Source organism: Saccostrea echinata, unplaced genomic scaffold (assembly GCF_033153115.1).
Source record: "Saccostrea echinata isolate AGI-Se365-2 ecotype Australia unplaced genomic scaffold, CSIRO_AGI_Sech_v1 ptg000016l, whole genome shotgun sequence".
Classification (NCBI taxonomy): Eukaryota; Metazoa; Mollusca; class Bivalvia; order Ostreida; family Ostreidae; genus Saccostrea; species Saccostrea echinata.
In genome coordinates, this window is record NW_026889765.1 from 5,414,454 (window position 1) to 5,433,999 (window position 19,546).

A 19,546-nucleotide genomic window follows, 5' to 3' on the forward strand; every position below is an offset into this window, starting at 1 on the left:
CTAGGTAATGATAATGTTTCTGAAGGTTTCATCACATTTCTTTTGGGCGCAGCCACCTTGGATTTGGAAATAATAGGACAACGAACGAGGAGATTTAAAATTTAAGCACTTCTTCTTAAAATATTTGTTACATAACTATGCATACATTATATGTACAACTCAAATAATTTTGTTTAGTTTTTTCTTTTTTTCTTTATTAATTCATTAATCTGACTTCAAATAATCACATACATTTATTGATAAATTGTAAAAGATCGGGCTCGAACATCTAAAATTCAGTTTCACTTTTACTGACGGAAGCGTGGCACCGGGCTGTCAATCATCCATAACATCTCATGAGACATATCTTGAGGTTGATTTGGCCACGACCACTAATTCTTCACCTAAAACAGACCATTCATTGTTGTAGCTTACTATCTGTAAATCGGAGACCTATATCTCAAAAATTTGAGAAACAGACAGGAACAATGGACCACGAGATAGAGGAAATGCTGGCACCACTGAGGGTTGCTGTAAAAGAACAGGTAAATTAAAAAGAATGATGCAACATGCACGTGTTCCATATGTTTATGAATGTAATTGTTTATGTTGTGAATTATACATTACTCGATACACGCGTTTAAATAATCTTTTTTCCTCTTTTTCTTAATTCTTGAGTTGACCTATCTTAATTTTACCAAATCCATTTAAATCTTTCATGAGAATGTGTAGATATCTTCCCATGCCTAATTACTACTGTACAGCTGTTGCTGAATTAAGTAATGGTACATGTATATTCCAAAGTTCATAATCTTGAATGCTTCATAGTTGACCTTACATACATGTAGCAAAACATAAATTAAAGATAAAAGTTGTTGGGCATGTACAATTTTTTTTTTTTTTACAATTTTTAAAAAAATAACTTTTCAGTTATTAACCTTTGTTAATCTTTAAAAAAAAAATCTGAAAATCCCTGGATGTGCTGCTTTCCACACCTTCTTTATTTATCTCCCAGAATTTTGTGATGTTTGCTTTCAAGAGAGAGGCCCAAGAATTCATAATCCATGTTTATAATAACATGATTACTATCATAAAACAAAATTCAAATAAAGTAAAAATGTTACCAAGTTATACACATATAACCGTGATAACCTGGATTTGGGAAGTTCATGCTTTATAAACCACAGAGTGATTTATAAAAAAGCATTAACTGTTCCAACCAAGATTGTAATAATAAATTAGTATTTAATACCTGCTAAGGCCATCTTTAATAAAGATGGTAGGGCTGAAACAATACGCCCACTCCACGATACGGTACGTATTGCGATACTAATGTGTCACAATTCAATTTTTTCAATACGATACATTTTAAAAAGAAACAAATCATAAGAGTAAAGAAAACATATTCAGATTTCAAAAGGTAAGTAAAGGGTGGTGATACAATAAAGAGCATTAATTTACTCAATGTGCTTCTGTAGATTAAAAGAGCACTTTGTTTGTGTCAATACTAGCAGTGGCAGCCTGCTCTGAAACTTTCTCCATCACAATTTTCTTCCTCGTGTGTGTCAAACTATTAAAATGAGGTCGAACCCGAACTATTTCAAGGAGTAACCAAACCCGATTATAAAAAACGTACTGAACCAAAAATCGAGATAGTGAATCGAACATTGAACTGAGCAGTGATATTGAACAATATCGATATTTCGGTGAATCGTTTCAGTCCTAAAACATGTAAAAGATGGCCTTACCCAGGTAATACTAAAATTAGTGAGAGCTATTCAACTGCATCAAAAACTTTTGACCTTGAACTTTCCTGTGACCTTGACCTCACTTTTCTTGAATTTGCATTTTGCTTAGTTTTAAAGAAACCATTTAAGATATTTTTATGTAAGCTTATGCAAAACATAATTTGGTGAGAATTTATCATCTATATCAGTGAGAATTTATCATCTATATCCAATTTTTTATGTAAGCTTATGCACTTATACATAATTTGGTGAAAATTCATCATAGATATCCAACTTTTTAGATTTCAATTTCAATTTTAAAGAAACTATTCAAGATATTCTCATCAAACTTCATACACTAGTAGAAAATTTTCATGTTGCATTACTAATATACCCTCTGTGGGGCATTCATGTCCTATGGACATATTTCTAGTGATAAAAGCATCTGTCCTGTGAATTAGAGATTAATTGATGAGTTTAGTGTAAGAAGATTTCTGGTAGAGTATTTCTGATCACACAAGCAGGTATTATCTATATCTTTTGGGAACTGGACAGAGGAATCTGCCTCTTAATTGCAATTGATAGTATCTGTCAATTAAAATAGTTCTTATTCAAAATTGGCTAGCCATATCTTTCAAAATTAATTTGGAATAAAGTTATTAATTTGATATTGTATAATAAAATACTTAAATTTTAATTTTTATATCTCAACAACGAATTGCAGAGTGTCATGTTTCACTAAGTCTTACATGATGACATTGATCGAGTATGCAAGGCTTTTACCTAAAAAAAGAATGTTTGAATTACTGCCTGGGGTATTTCAGACCCAAGAGGGAGGGAGGAATATTATTTTTTCCAAATTGAAGTTAATTAAAAACTGATGATAACAATTGCAAGAAACAGTGAACACTTTATTTTCTGAGTTTTTGTTAAAAAAAAAACTCCCATCAAGCCAGGAACCCTGGTTTTTTTTTGGGTTTTTTTTTTCCATAGATCTGAATGGATGCTAATTAATAAGTGTTTTGGCAGTGCATTTGATAATAGACCAAGAATTCATCAGATGAAAAAAAAATCTAATTTTCGGTGTATAAAGTTTTTTCAGGAGGAGGTTATTTCAGTGAGGTGGCAGGCAATTCCAAACAAGCACTAATTTCATTATGGCCTATCTTTTAATTTCATGCTTTATCATGCTCATGTACCTAAATTATATTGATTTATATATTTCATGAAGCAAAACGTAATATAATTGGTGTGCATTTACCGTGTGAATTATGACACAGTACATTGAGCCATGACAAAAAAAAAATTCCTATTCTCTTCCAAATTTATTGACAAATTTAGGGCAGATTTCAATTTTTATTTCTGTCAGTGGATAGATAATTTGTTGACAACATCAATTTGTGCAGATTTTATTCATTACATAGCCTGGATAAAAGTCATGAGTTCCACTTAAATGTACATATCTTTTACTATACATGCTATACATCCTCACCAATCTTTCAAAACCAATTCATATTGCAGCAAGCACTATTTTGCCAGCTGTAAAATCATGCCAACTTTTGCAGGATTTTTCAAAAACAGAAGTTTAACGTTAAATTGAATATATCCATCTCGATCAGAATCGAGACAAAGATCGAACTGTTAAATTTTAAATGTAAAAAAGAAATTTTATAAAATTGAGGCCGGGGTAAAAAAAAAAATCAGGTTAGGTGGGGATGAGAATCCGGGAATTTTTTTATTAGAGGAGTGTTAAAAATAATTATCTCATGCTTCATTGATGTGCTTTGTAGTCAAAGAACTAAATAATTGACTAAAGCCTATGTGTGTTTTTTCACTCTCAATTTTTCATGTTGAATACAGTGTTCATAGATTATAATTAAAACTTTGATGTTTTTCTACTGAATTTGTGAATATTTTATAATATTTTGTGTAATATAAGGGAGATATAGTGAAGAAGCTAAAAGAAGAAAAGGCTCCTGACATAGATATACAGAAGGCTGTGTCTGAGTTAAAGCACAGGAAGAAGACACTAGAAGACAAGGTAAATATGTAATAGCACAGACATCACAGCACAAGACAAGTAGACACTGTACTGACATAGACATACAGAAGGCTGTGTCTGAGTTAAAGCACAGGAAGAAGACACTAGAAGACAAGGTAAATATGTAATAGCACAGACATCACAGCACAAGACAAGAAGACACTGTACTGACATAGACATACAGAAGGCTGAGTTAAAGCACAGGAAGAAGACACTAGAAGACAAGGTAAATATGTAACAGCACAGACATCACGGCACAAGACAAGTAGACACTGTACTGACACAGACATACAGAAGGCTGTGTCTGAGTTAAAGCACAGGAAGAAGACACTAGAAGACAAGGTAATTATCTCACAGCACAGACATCACAGCAGAAAACAAGTAGACACTATACTGACACAGACATACAGAAGGCTGTGTCTGAGTTAAAGCACAGGAAGAAGACACTAGAAGACAAGGTAAATATGTAACAGCACAGACATCACAGCACAAGACAAGTAGACATCACAGAGCAAGACAAGTAGACACTTTACTGACATAAACATACAGAAGGCTGAGTTAAAGCACAGGAAGAAGACACTAGAAGAAAAGGTAAATATGTCACAGCACAGGCAAGAAGACAGCACAAGACAGGTAGACATCATAGCACAAGACAGGTAGACATCATAGCACAAGAAAAGAAGACACTTTTCTGAAATAGACATACAGAAGACTGTGTCTGAGTTAAAGCACAGGAAGAAGTCACTTAGAGGACAAGATAAGTATGTCACAGCAGAGACATCACAGCACAAGACAAGTAGACATCACAGCACAAGACAAGTAGACACTGTACTGACATAGACATACAGAAGGCTGAGTTAAAGCACAGGAAGAACTCACTAGAAGACAAGGTAAATATATCACAGCACAGACAAGAAGATATCGTAGCACAAAACAGGTAGACATTGTTTTGATAGACCTACAGAAGGCACTAGAAGACACATTCATTTTAATATATCAAAGAAGCATAGGCAGGTAAACATCATAGCACAAGACAGGTAGAAATCATAGCACAAGTAGACACTGTCCTGACATAGACATACAGAAGGCTTAAAGCTTAGGATGAAGGCATTCGGCTTTTTTAATTTCAAATTTCAAATGTTATTTCAAGTGTATGTTTTTGGTATCTTGAATTATAAATCATGAAACACTAATACTTGTGCATTTGCATTTTACGACTTGCATAATTTATGGAGACCCATTGATGACGTTAAATGCTGACAAGAATCCATCCTTAATTAGAAGAAATGATATTTAATATTTTTCCTGTACAAATATTATGTAAAATTTAAGAAATTTTTCTTTTTTTATAGTCTTTTACTAGACAGTATATGATTGCCTTGAATTATTTTTAATCATTACAGGAACTTGACCTTGGGGCCAAAGATAATATAGATCGAGGAAAAATGGAAGATTTACTGAAGCAGAAATTCTTTTTTGATCAGTCATTTTCAATTTATGGAGGCAAGAAATTCAAACATGTTAACAAAATTTCAAATGTGTCCTTTATAAATTCAAGTTAAATGAGTGAAGAAAAAATGAATATTTCTTTTCTCCCAAAAATGCCTTTTACCCTTCAAAAAATATATAGTATTCTCTAATATTCTATTACATTTGCCAATGGACATTTTTCATGTGCACAGGAGAAATGACTTTAAATTACCTTAAAAAATTCTTCTTATGACTTGTGAATCTCCTTTTGCCTTGTAGGTGTGAATGGCCTGTATGACTTTGGCCCCATGGGGTGTGCAGTCAAAGCTAACCTCCTCCAAGCTTGGAGGAACTTCTTTATCTTGGAGGAACAGATGCTGGAGGTGGACTGCTCCATGCTGACCCCAGAGCCAGTCTTAGTGTAAGTCATGCTCTATGCTGACCCCAGAGCCAGTCTTAGTGTAGGTCATGCTCCATGCTGATCCCAGAGCCAGTCTTAGTGTAAGTCATGCTTCATGCTGACCCTGGAATCAGTTTTAGTGCAAGTCATGCTCCATGCTGACCATAGAGCCAGTTTTAGTGTAAGTCATGCTCCATGCTGACCTTGGAACTAGTCTTAGTGTAGGTCATGCTCCATGCTGATCTCAGAGCCAGTCTTAGAGTAAGTCAAGCTCCATGCAGAACTTGGAGCCAGTCTTAGCTTGAGTCATGCTCCAGGCTGACCCTGGAATCAGTCTAAGTGTAAGTCATGCTCCATGCTGATCCTGAGCCAGCATTAATGTAAGTCATGCTCCATGCTGATCCCAGTCATGCTCCATGCTTACCTCAGATCCAGTTTAAGTGTAAGTCATGCTCCATGCGGACCCCAGAGCCAGTTTTAGTGTAAGTCATGCTCCATGCTGACCCCAGAGCCAGTTTTAGTGTAAGGTATGCTCCATGCTGACCCCAGAACCAGTTTTAGTGTTGTTCTCCATGCTGATCCTAGAGCTAGACTTAATGTTAGTCATGCTTCATGCTCATCTTAGAGCCAGTCTCAGTGTAAGTCAGATGGAACTCAGGCTTGTTAATTAACTTCATTGATTAACAACATTAATTTTATAAATTTAGACAAAGAATTTTAGAAGTAGTTTACAACATTTTGTGGAGAAAAATTTTTTGATGTTGTTTCTGACCAATGGAGAAATTTCCTGTGTACATACTGATTTTCTTTTATTAATGTTCCTTAGTCAAATTTGCTTTTTAACAGTGAATTTTCTATAAAAGTTTACAAAAAAAAACTTTTAACCACATATAGGTATAATTAAACAAGAGGCCCATGGGCCACAACGCTCACCTGAGTAAATTTGGCCTTGGTGTTTTTCACCTGATCCCCCCCCCCCCCCCTGTAGTACTTATTGTGGCCCTACCCCCAGGGGTCATGATTTGAACAGTTTAGAATCAAAACTACTCCAGAATGCTTCCACATAAGTTTCAGCTTTTCTGGTCCAGTGGTTCTTAAGAAGAAGATTTTTTAAAAAAAATTTCTGCATATTTCAGTGTAAAACTTGGATTCCCTATTGTGGCACCACCCTACCCCCGGGGGTCATGATTTGAACAATTTAGAATCTACACTACCCCAGGATGCTTCCACTTAAGTTTCAGCTTTTCTGGCCCAGTGGTTCTTGAGAAGAAGATTTTTTAATGACCCCACTCATTTTTTGTCTTTTCTTGATTAACTCCCCTTTGAAGGGGTCTTGGCCCTTCATTTTAACAGTTTAAACATCCCTTCACCCAAGGATGCTTTGTACCAAGTTAAGTTAAAATTGGCCCAGTGGTTCCTGAGAAGAAGTCGAAAATGTGAAAAGTTTACAGACAGATGGATAACGGGTGATCAGAAAAGCTCACTTGAGCTTTCAGCTCAGGTGAGCAAAAAATGTCTGAGATCATGCAAAGACATACTAGTATACAACTCTTATCATGCTAATTATGTCATATGCTGTGAGTCCGTTGTTCACCGAGTTATAGTCCTATTTTTATTACACTTCACATTTTTTATTCACAGAGCCTCCGGCCACGTAGAGAGGTTCCAGGACACCATGGTAAAAGATCTGAAGACAGGAGACTGTTACAGAGCAGACCATCTGATTGAAGGTAGGAGCAACGAGGAAATCAGCAGTTAGCTATTCAAGTACAGCTGAACTTACTTATCTTGAATGCCCATATGTGTAATACCAGAGGCTTGCTCAACAGAGCAAACATTCTCGAGCGCTCACCAAAATTCCTTATCCCTCCAACAGAATTGTTCTCAAGCACTCGCAAACATTCGCTCTATTGAACAAGCCTCAGGAGCCCATAGTTCCAACTGCTGATGTTGTGATTTTTTTTCTGTTGGACAGAGTTTCAGATGTCAAAGTTTAACTGTATTTATTTAGGATGTGATTCTTCTTTTTCATTAAGAAATACATGTTCTGTACTATATACATGTAGTTCAAATACAGTCATGTAGGTTTTAGATAGTCTTTGAATTTTACTGCTGTTCTTTGAGTTTTAGAAAATATTTTTAGGTTAAACATATGTTGCAAAGCTTTAAATTATTAGGCATTATAATTAAGAAGTGCTTTAATTCACAGATCTTCAATGTACATTCTACTAAGTAAAGTGTCTATGAACTCCCTACTACCGTATATACTCGCCTATAAGTCGGTTTTTTGGGAGTTTAATTTTGGTCCAAAACTCTATGTCCGACTTATAGGCGAGTCATAAAAAAGATTAGTATTTTTCTGGATGACGAAATGTAATATTTTATAAACATTTCCCATGATTATCGTTGAACAAAGTCCGGATATATTATATCATTGATGTATTCTAAGGTTATGCATAAAGTACCATTATTTACATATTTTAATAACTTAAGTTTTATCTTAAGTGTGAATTATGTATTTTTCTTAATGATTTAAAATTAAATATCGGCGTCATTTCCAAAAATATTAATCGAAATCATGGTAAAACATCAGAGCATTGATTTGAAATTGTCAACTGATTCTGGCAAAAAGTTGTACCGACTTATAAGCGGGTCAATGGCAAATCCCTCCAAAATAACCTAAAAAATACAACCGACTTATAGGCGGACCGACTTATAGGCGAGTATATACGGTAAGTGAAGTCTCTACAAACCTCTTACTTAGTGAAGTCTCTATGAACCCCCTACTTGATCAAGTCTTTATGATCTGCTCAGTAAAGTATCTGTGAAACCTCTACTTAGTCAAGTCTCTATGAACTCTCGACTAAGTAAAGTCTCTATGAACCCCCTGTTGGTCAAGTCTCTATGAACCCTATTAAGCTGCTCTAAATACAGAATTTGATCAAGAATTAAGGATATGTTTCATGATCTGTTTTCTGTTTATTTTATCTTTCTCATAGCCACATTTGAAAAGATGTTAGCAGATAAAAAAGTGGATGCAGAAAAGAAGACAGAAATTAAGAAGCTGATGCCACTGGTAATACTTCATTCTAACTGTTTCTACTCCAATCCACATTCCAGTGGATTTGTGTACAGTTTACAATTTACAATAGGCCAATGTTCTTAACAATACTGTAGACGAACATTCTTAACAAACCGAAGTTTCTTTGAGATTTTGTCTCCTAAAAGATTTTTTTCTTGAAATTATTTCTCAATATATACTTGAACTGAATTGTTAAATTTAACTTTTCCCAATGTCTATTACGCTTTCACTAGTGTCAAAAATTTTGAAGTCCCTTGTACTGTCATTGTGTCTTTATTGTGCTATCTGCAGGGCTTGCAGCCACATAGAGATCACTTTGTCTATCTGTCTGTCTGTCTGCAAGCTGTCTGTATGTCTGTCTGTCTGTCTGCTAGCTGTCTATCTGTCTGTCTAGCTGTCTATCTGTCTGTCTGCTAGCTGTCTATCTATCTGTGTGTCTAATTGATTAATCAAACTCACGGAAATACCTGCAGGCAACACATTTTCAGCAAACACTCTATGTTTGAATGACATTAAAGAAAAGAAAAAGATTTGGACATACCTGTTTCTTAAATTACCTCAAGATGTATTGTCAATGATCAAAACAGGTGAAAAAATCTAAAATTTTAGAAGACCTAGAGACATGTAGGTGTACCTTAACGAGTAGATATGTACAATCATCATGCTTGAAATATGTATTTTAAAATGATGATACTTGTAAATTATTAAGAAATTAACTAATTAATCATTAGATACCGTTCATTCATGGAGACCAAACCACTTTGTATATCTAAGCCACTATTTCAGATTGATGGAATGTCAATGGAGGATATGGGAAAAACCATTGCACAGTACAACATGAAGGCCCCCCTCACAAATAATGACCTGTCAGATCCAATGGAATTTAATTTAATGTTTTCCACTGCCATTGGACCCACTGGGCACATAAAAGGGTAAAGATTTTATTTTGATTAATTAAGAAATTATCCTTTCTGGAGTTTTAGATGTATTATATATTTATAAACTTTGAGATTTGTGCAAGTAAACTTTGTATACAGCTATATATTAAATGCTTCTTTCTTGGAAGAGCAAAAATTGTGATAGTGAAATTTCAAATTTAAGTTCAGTCATTTGTAGGGGAGATAAATCTTTTTATTTGAAGGATGTAAAAGTTAATTTTCTTAAAAAATGAGATCTTTTTTTCATATTGACAGGTACCTCCGTCCAGAGACAGCTCAGGGTATTTTCGTTAATTTCAAGAGACTTCTGAATTTTAACCAGGGCAAGCTCCCTTTTGCTGCGGCTCAGATCGGTAACGCCTTCAGAAATGAAATTTCACCTAGATCTGGACTATTAAGAGTCAGGTAAGGAGATGAAGAAATTATGTAAACAATGATTTACCTGAGAACATCATTGTTTTTACCTTAAAATCTCTTTGGCTGTTTATTAAATGAATTTTAAGAAGTGTCCACTTGTTAAAAAATACTGGTTAGCTCACCTGAGCCGAAGGCTGATTTCTGCTTTTCCTAGCCAAAGTTCTCAGGTGAGCGAGGGTCCAACACATTTTTTTTTCAATATAACCGAAGTTCAAAATAAGCTAAATGGGTCTATGAAGACGTTTTAAAATCCTGACCAAGATCTGAAAAACACGAAGACAAACCTGAATCAACATAAACAATACACAGTTAAATTTATGACACTTCAGAAGTGAATTGAAATAGTTTCTTCATTTAAGATTTATTTGAAAAAAGTCCGATATTTTATTGCAAAGATAATGAGAAACTGAAACTGGGGATTGAGTTTTACTTCAAAATCAGCAATATTTCAAAGTAAGCAATTTCTATATAAATGTATGTGGATTAGGCTGTATATACATGTAAGAGCATCTTTTCCAACAACATTTTTAAGGTTTGATCATCAGACCAAATTTTGATATACATGTAATGTTGAACGCAATCAAGTAAACTTTGGTGCCAAAAATAAAATGTTTGTACAAACTATTTTATTATTTGAATCCACATTTTACAGGGAGTTCACAATGGCTGAAATAGAACATTTCTGTGATCCTGTTCTGAAAGACCACCCAAAGTTCCATACAGTGGCGGATCTAGATGTGGTGTTATACTCTGCATGTAATCAGATGGATGGTAAATCCCCTCAGGTGTGGAAACTGGGGGAGGCCGTGAAACAGGTAAGTGGTGGATCCTTAGTGGTGGATTGTGTCTTGAAAGAGTTAAATGATCTGCCATTTAGATTAGGTGTACTTGTTGAAGGTAATTTTTTCTTAAAGCAAGCTCCATTATTCTTCTCAATGGATCTCATCTTTCCAAAGACATAAATAAATGGAAGGAAACGTTTTATTCAATATTTTTTTGTCCGTGTTGTTTTATATTAGCTGAAAGTGTTTCCTTTTTCAGAAACTGATAGCCAATGAAACACTCGGTTATTTTATGGGGAGGATCCAATTATTTATGCTGAGGTGTGGCATTGACAAGAAAAAGCTGAGATTCCGACAACACATGTCTAATGAGATGGCTCATTACGCGTGTGATTGCTGGGACGCGGAGTGCAAAACTACTTATGTAAGTGAGGAGTAATTGTGATAGACAATATATAACTGTTTTATTTCTTTATGTGAAGGTCTAAAAATTTTCAAGCATTTTTAAGGCAGTGGAGGTCAAGCAGGTATCAAGGAAGTTTTAAGCAGTAAAGTCAAATTGAATTTTATCTTCATAGAATGAAATTTGACAGAAATATACTTGTTATATCTAGCATTCCATGTAGTTAGGAAGGGGAACAACTCTATTTAGGCTCTACATAATCAATTCAACCAATAAAAAAAAATTATATTTTGAAAAAAAAGTGTTTATTGTTTTGTTTGGTTTATATACTTTTTACAATTTAAGACTCCATGTAAAATTAAAGTATGCATAGTTTAAGCAGATTTTTAATTGTTCAGCTCTTCTGAATATCACAAGGAGATAGAATATACTGTTATTTTGACATTGTCTCTCACATTTTATGTTGAATAATTAATTTCTAGCATAAAATAGATGAAGAAGAAAGTTTAAAACATGACCGGCTGGTTCATTTTCAGGGCTGGGTGGAGTGTGTGGGATGTGCAGACAGATCCTGTTATGACTTGAACCAGCATACAAAGGCCACAGGAACCAGATTAGTGGCAGAAAAAAGGCTTCAAACACCCATATCCTTTAATTTATCAGAGAAATTACATGTACATGTAGTTCAGTTAGATTAAACTTTGCCATTTTGGTGCAATTATGGAATATTCACATAAATTAGTTGCTTGTTGAGCTTCTCGAAAGCAAATTTTGTGCATTAGCATTTGCAAAATTTTGCTTATTTTCATGTGAGTTTAGTGTATTATACAATGATACACCTGTCTAATCTGACATACACTTGAACACAAATTTTGTGTCAGAATTAAGAGACAGGTTATCGGATTGAACAGTGTAAAGAAGGTGGAAAAAAGTAAAGTAGGAATAGAAACAAAGAATTCACACAGCTAGGTGTCGGATTAGACAGTTTTTACAATATGATAATTTTTAGGAAATTTGAACAGATTAAAATTTAGAGAATTTAAGATTTTTATATATTAATAACACATAGATTACATGTATAATCATTGGGCTGTGTACAAAAAGTAACCTAATACACAGTGAAAGGTTTGATCTGTAGAATTTTTTACTGTTTTATGAAGCAGCTGTAGATATAATGATCAATAATGCTGTAATTTAGTACTCAAAATGTTGCATGATGGCAATATTATAATTATGTTTAACCGGTATTATTTTGGTAGCAAGGGAAAAAAATTATTTGTTATCCTTAACACGACATACAAAGATGTGGATGTTGTGGAATGTACGTCTAATAAAGGAACTCTGGGTAAAGTTTTCAAGAAAGATGCAAAAGTAATCGGAGAGTATCTTGCTGGACTAACTTCTGCGGACTGTGATAAAATAGAGAATGACTTTTCCAGCAATGGGTGGGTGTTAATATGCATGTTTCACGTCTAAAAATATAACAAGGCAAACCCAGAGATCAAAATGAAGCTTTTTTGCTGATGTATTTAATTTATAGCAATCACTGTCAATTAAATGATTGATTTTTTTGAGACAAAGATGTGTCCATGCCCAAGACATATCTGAAATGAGAGATAAACTTCTCAGGGATGGTTGACTTTAAAAGCCATGACTGTCAAATTCTGCCCTGCATGGTACATGTTTGTTGAAATTGTTCACATTTTAGTTTTTTTCTCTTTTTTTTTCAGTGAATCTCAGATAACAGTTGGTGAACAAACCTTTACACTTAAACCAGACATGATAGCGGTCAAACGATACAAGAAAAAAGTACATGGTAGGTGAATTATTACTTCCCTACAAATCAATGGGGGTTGGCTTTATTATAGTTCTTCTCCAATATCTGTGAGTTTGAATTTTTCAGCAGGTTATTAGGTCACCTGAGTCACTCAGGTGACCTATTGCTATCTGTTTTTGTCCGTCGTTGTGCGTCGTCCGTCGTGCGTTAACTTTTGAACATTTTTAACTTCTTCTCTAGAACCGCTCAACCAATTTCAACCAAATTTGGTATATAGCATCTATGGGTGAAGGGGAACAAAAATTGTGAATTTCATGGTCCCTGCCCCCCCCCCCCCCCCCCCCCCCCCCGGGGCCTGAGGGGTGGGGCTAAAACCACCAAAAATAATGCAATCTTTAAAAATCTTCTTCTTTACTCCCGGACATGAAGCAGTCAAACTGTTGGCATCATTGTAATAAGCATTGAGCCCTCTACCAAAATTGTGAAATTCATGGCCCCAGGGTCAGGGGTTCTGGCCCCAGGGTGGGGCTATATAGATCATATAGTGAAAGTAGAACCCAGGGTGGGGCTATATAGATCATATAGTGAAAGTGCATAAATTCTTTGAAAATCTTCTTCTCTGCTCCTGGGTATTAAATAAAGTTACTAAGTACATAGTTATGATGAGCAAGAGTGCCTCTTCCAAAATTGTGAAATTCATGGTCCCAGGGTCAGGGGTTCTGGTGTTAGGGCAGGGCTGTATTGATCATATAGTGAAAGTGCATAAATTCTTTGAAAATCTTCTTCTCTGCTCCTGGGTATTAAATAAAGTTACTAAGTACATAGTTATGATGAGCAAGAGTGCCTCTTCCAAAATTGTGAAATTCATGGTCCCAGGGTCAGGGGTTCTGGTGTTAGGGCGGGGCTGTATTGATTATATAGTGAAAATGCATTAATTCTTTGAAAATCTTCTTCTCTGCTCCTGGGTATTAAATAAAGGAACTAAGTACATAGTTATGATGAGCAAGAGTGCCTCTTCCAAAATTGTGAATTTCATGGCCCCAGGGTCAGGGGTTCTGGTGTTAGGGCGGGGCTGTATTGATTATATAGTGAAAATGCATTAATTCTTTGAAAATCTTCTTCTCTGCTCCTGGGTATTAAATAAAGGAACTAAGTACATAGTTATGATGAGCAAGAGTGCCTCTTCCAAAATTGTGAAATTCATGGCCCCAGGGTCAGGGGTTCTGGTGTTAGGGCGGGGCTCTATAAATTATATAGTGAAAAAGCATTAATTCTTTGAATATCTTCTTCTTTGCTCCTGGGTATTTAATAAAGTAACTAAGTACATAGTTATGAGGAGGAGGTGGACCTCTTCCAGAATTGTGAAAGCCATGGCCCCTGGGTCAGGGGTTCTGGTGTTAGGGCGGGGCTGTATTGATTATATAGTGAAAATGCTTTAATTTTTTGAAAATCTTCTTCTCTGCTCCTGGGTATTATTTAAACAAACTAAGTGCATGGTTATGATGCATAAGGATGCCTTTTCAAAAATTGTGAATTTCATGGCCCCAGGGTCAGGGGTTCTGGTGTTAGGGCAGGGCTGTATTGATTATATAGTGAAAATGCATTGATTCTTTGAAAATCTTCTTCTCTGCTACTGGAGACTATTTAAACGCATAGGGATGCCTTTTCAAAAATTGTGAATTTCATGGCCCCAGGGTCAGGGGTTCTGGTGTTAGGGCGGGGCTCTATTGATTATATAGTGAAAATGCATTGATTCTTTGAAAAACTTCTTCTCTGCTACTGGAGATTATTTAAACAAACTAAGTGCATGATTATGATAGACAAGGATGCCTCTTCCAAAATTTTTAAATATATGGCCTCAGTTTTTGGGGTTCTTGGGGGGGGGGGGCTAGGGCAACAATGCTTCATCTATCAGTGTATTTAACTTCTAAATTGTTGTATTATACTCAGGTGACCGTTAAGGCCCTTGGGCCTCTTGTTTACTTTTACCCTAACTTAAGGTTGCATGCAATGTACCTTACAACTCTTTGACCCCTGTACAGTCAAACCTCGTTATCTTGAACTCGATGGGACCAAGAAAAAACTGCGAGATATCCGTGGTTTCGAGATATTGGGGGTAAAATACTTAAAGAAAAAGGGCTTGGGACTTTCCAATCAATTCCACTGTATTGGAGATATCCGTGTTCGAGATACCGAAGTTCAACTGTACTTTACTTTGTAATTTTTCAAGAAATTCTTAATTCAAAATCATAGTACTACAAGAAGTTCTTAGACAAAAAATTAGTATAGTGTAATACATTACCATGAGTTTTGAATAGATATCAAGTGATGAAAATTCATGTGTTACTCTTTAATTATATAAAGAATAAGAAATTAGAGCTCAAAACTACATTGTGTATGTCCTTAAAAACAACAGATACTGTATGCATGGAAAATTTCTGTTTCCTGTTTCATTTTTACCCCTTTTCATCAGTATGCAAATTGCAAATGTGATAAGTAGACAACTTTCACATTCTTAAGAGTTATCTTTTTTTTGTTGGCGGTAGCTCATTTTTCTCACTATTATCCTTTGTAACTTCCCTGAAAATATCTTTCAGACTCTTTTGTACTGTTCCTCTATTGCCATGATATGGATGGGGCATGAAAGAAAACATAGTGAACCTATACATGTAGATTTAATTTGTATGACACTGTCCCATAAAGTTAGTAATATTATAAAGGTAAAACAGTGGGTTACGCTGATTGACTCCATATTTACCCCAAAAAGGGAAATAACTTTTGTAACTGTGAAAGTCATAAATTTAACAGAGATTAATTTATCTCCCTGTTTATGCAACAGTTGTGTGGTTAAAGTGAAAGAAACATGGGGGATGAAAATAACATTCTTTCTCTCTCATGTGCATAATTACATACCTCTTAATTTTTATACATTGATTGTCACAGTTGAAGAATTGGTGCCCTCAGTTATAGAACCCTCGTTTGGGATTGGTCGTGTCATGTACGCCATGTTTGAACACAACTTTAAAATACGAGATGGTGATGAACAGAGATCGGTAAGTGTTTTAACAGACACAACAAGGACTCATTTTTTGTCATGATAATACTGTAAATCACTTTTTATTCGTGAGAACTTTTATTTTCGCGTAATTACGCGAGTCTGTCTGCTCGTGAAAATTTTATTCTTGCATATATTTGTTAAAGATTATATACAACAAAGAGCGTAGCTCGCGAAAATTTTGTCTCGCTTATAAATACCAAATAGCTATATTGCGAAAATAAGGTGTCGCGAAAATAAAGGGATCTACAGTAACTAAATATAATAACTAAATTTAGATTGTTCTATTTTTGCCTGTACATCATTGAAGGACAATGGCATTTCAATATATTCACTTTTTATAAAAAAAAAAAAAGAATACTCAAGAGTTATCCCCCTCTTTTCAATAGAAAAAATTCCTATATTGCTAAATTTGTGAGATAATGTTTTAATATTCAATCTTTTGTAATAAATGTGTTGAAATCTTTTCAGTTTACTTCAGAAAATGCTGGTTGATTATGTTTAAATCCATAGAATGTTTGATACTGATCCCTAATTTTTTGCAGTATTTTTCACTTCCTGCCATTATTGCTCCCTATAAATGCTCTGTCCTGCCCCTCAGTAACAAGGATAGCTTCATACCGTTTGTCAGAGAGCTCTGTAAGTATTTACATTGTTATACATGATTCTTTAGTTTATAATAGCACAGTTGACCATTAAATTGAAACAGAAAAGGAAAAAATGTTTGCTATTGTGCTCAATATGATGTACATGTAGATTTACAATGATTTAGGCAAAAAAATTTTTTTTAGCCTTTCAGATTTGTTCATTAAAACCTGATTACAGTGAACTTGCTTATAATGAATTCATGCTTAAAGCGAAGTGAATTTCATTTCCTGTAGTTTTAAAATGTGTTATAAACTTATTACTGACAGATAAAACAAATTATGTTTTTAAGGAATCAAAAGTGTTAATCCCTGGCTACATGTATAAGCAAGTTTCGGTGTAGTTGAAGATGCTTTGAGTGAGACAAGTTTTAACTTGCTGACTGTCATGTAAAATGTAATCATTTAATTAACATACATACCGGTACATGTATATACTGTACATATGTTGTAAAATATCCATCTTAGTGATTTATTTTTATTTGAACTTTTTTTTGTCAGAGAGTGAACACTACTTGTTTGAACTTTTTTAGCCAAGGCCTTGACTCTGAATGACATCTCTCACCGCGTAGACGACAGCAGTGGCTCCATAGGAAAACGATATGCCAGGACAGATGCCATTGCTATACCATATGGTGTGACCATAGATTTTGACACATTGAATGCCCCCCACACAGCCACACTACGAGAAAGGGACTCCATGAAACAGATCCGAGCACCAGTAAGTTTAACCAGCAATTAGATAAATACAGTTGAATTTTGGTATCTCGAATCTCAATATCTCGAATACTGTGGATATGTCAAAATGAGTTAGAAGTTCCAAACACATTTTCTTTATATACTTTAACTTCAGTATCTTGAACCCTTGGAAATCTTTTCTCTTTGTCCCTTAGAATTTGAGATAATGAGGATTGACTGTATTTGGACCTTTCTGGATTATGTTTGTGGATCAAAAAAGAACATGGGCAAATATATTAGCTAGTGCCCATGGATGCACATGTAAGAAGATGAATAATTTATGACTTGGCCATAACGCAATTGTTTTAGCAGCTAACATCAGTGTATATGTAATGTAATATATATACTTGTACAGTAAGGTGCAATGTTATCAGTATGGAAAGTTTTAATACAGTAGATGCAATTGACTATTTCCAGGAACTTCATTATCAGGGGGAGGGGGGTGGGGGTCCTCTCCATTTTATTGAAAATACACAAATTATTGTACAAAGAGATGCTATCTTGTGCTTAAATCCTCTGTGCAATGTATACAGTCAAACCTGGTTATTTCAAACCTGATTGGACCTAGGAAAAAAACTTCCAGATATCTGATGAGTTGAGATATCAAGGTTTAAAACATATTAAGTTGTTGGCGACTTTGAAATCGCTTTTACATATCCATGGTGTTTGAGAATTTGAAGTTTGAGATATTATTCAACTGTTTTTAGTGTCTGACCTGGAATCATTAAATTTACTTATTTTTAATGCAAATATTCACAGTTGACTACTACATGTTAACTAAATAACTGCAGTTTAAATGATTCTTTAGATAAAAAAAGCTGAGTTTATAATGAGGTCATGTTCTATTTTTACCAGTTGGAGGAAATCCCCTTGATCGTGAAGGCCCTGTCCACAGCGGTCAGGACGTGGGAGGATGTCCTAAATAACTACCCCATATTTGAACAACAGGAAGCAACAAAAGAGAAATGAGGACAATTTTTATTAGCTATTTATATTATTTTGTTTCAAAATTATTTTCTATGTTAGTAGCCATTGATATCTTGCTAAAACAGCCTTTCCTGACAGATAGTAATGGAATGAAAGATTCAGATATTAAATCCAGACAAGGGAGAAAACCTGTTTATTGACAGAAAATGAAGAAGTGAAAATTTCTTTGTGATTATGTTATAGCTTGTAATACCACAAAGCACATTTGAAAGTTATGATGATTATTAGTCAAGTCAGTGCATGGCTAATTCTTCACAGTGTACATTTTGAAAATTTTAAAGGTCTGGGTTACTTTGTGAATTTTCAAGATCTTCAAATTTTCACTAACTTGAAGAAATTTAACTAGGTGTAATATCTAGGTAATATTTTAGAAAGCTAAAGGTAAAATATTCAGGTGAATATCAATGTATGGTCTTTGATCTATCTCTGAATTTCAATACACTCTCAATTTATGATTAAAAGAATAATACTAATGAAGTAATAAAACTGGTGAAAAATAACTTCATTTGTTGTTTTAATTTAAGCATTTACATTGTATCTTGGATATTTTTATGAATATCACCCTGAGGGAAGACCTATGTCCTGAATTCTCTTGTGTCATTTCTTACTTACATGTTTACCTACCTAACCTCCCACCCATGGGAGATTCTTTTTATTACATGCTTTACACATGTTATTTCATATTTTACACCATTTTTATATGTATAAATCCACAATATTTGACCTGATCAAATTCATGCAAAAACGATTGTAATGTTGCTATTTCATAGGCGAATTATATCAAGCATTGTATGATTGTAGTAAATTCTGGAGATTTAACATAAAATACATTTTTATGTGAAATGAAATATCAAAGAATATTTTATTATAATTGAGATTAAAAATTTCACTTTCTTATATTGCACTATAGGCAATTCGATCACCCTGCTGGCACTTCTCCTTAAAGAAAAATGTAACCACATGAATAAGACATTTTATTAAGGAATCACTGTCACAAAAATATTACATGTTGATGTCACTTGAGCTATAAAAAAAAAATATTGGAATAAATATCTAACTGGTAATCATGAATGCATTTGGAATATATTTTGAATCCTGAAAAATGA

At 34.4% G+C, this 19,546-nt stretch overlaps 1 protein-coding gene across 1 annotated transcript; it reads left to right on the forward strand.

Annotated features, from left to right (window-relative positions):
* The first annotated feature begins 265 nt into the window (after nucleotides 1–265).
* On the forward strand, nucleotides 266–18,940 carry LOC133188373 (glycine--tRNA ligase-like). The gene is made up of 17 exons (XM_061323763.1): nucleotides 266–524; nucleotides 3,646–3,747; nucleotides 5,151–5,250; nucleotides 5,497–5,638; nucleotides 7,259–7,347; nucleotides 8,617–8,693; nucleotides 9,486–9,631; nucleotides 9,893–10,042; nucleotides 10,707–10,869; nucleotides 11,096–11,260; nucleotides 11,776–11,883; nucleotides 12,539–12,684; nucleotides 12,970–13,055; nucleotides 15,960–16,069; nucleotides 16,617–16,710; nucleotides 17,249–17,436; nucleotides 18,309–18,940. The coding sequence occupies exons 1-17, from the start codon at nucleotides 336–338 to the stop codon at nucleotides 18,420–18,422; spliced, it is 2,169 nt and encodes a 722-aa protein (XP_061179747.1). The 5' UTR covers nucleotides 266–335; the 3' UTR covers nucleotides 18,423–18,940.
* Nucleotides 18,941–19,546: the final 606 nt, after the last annotated feature.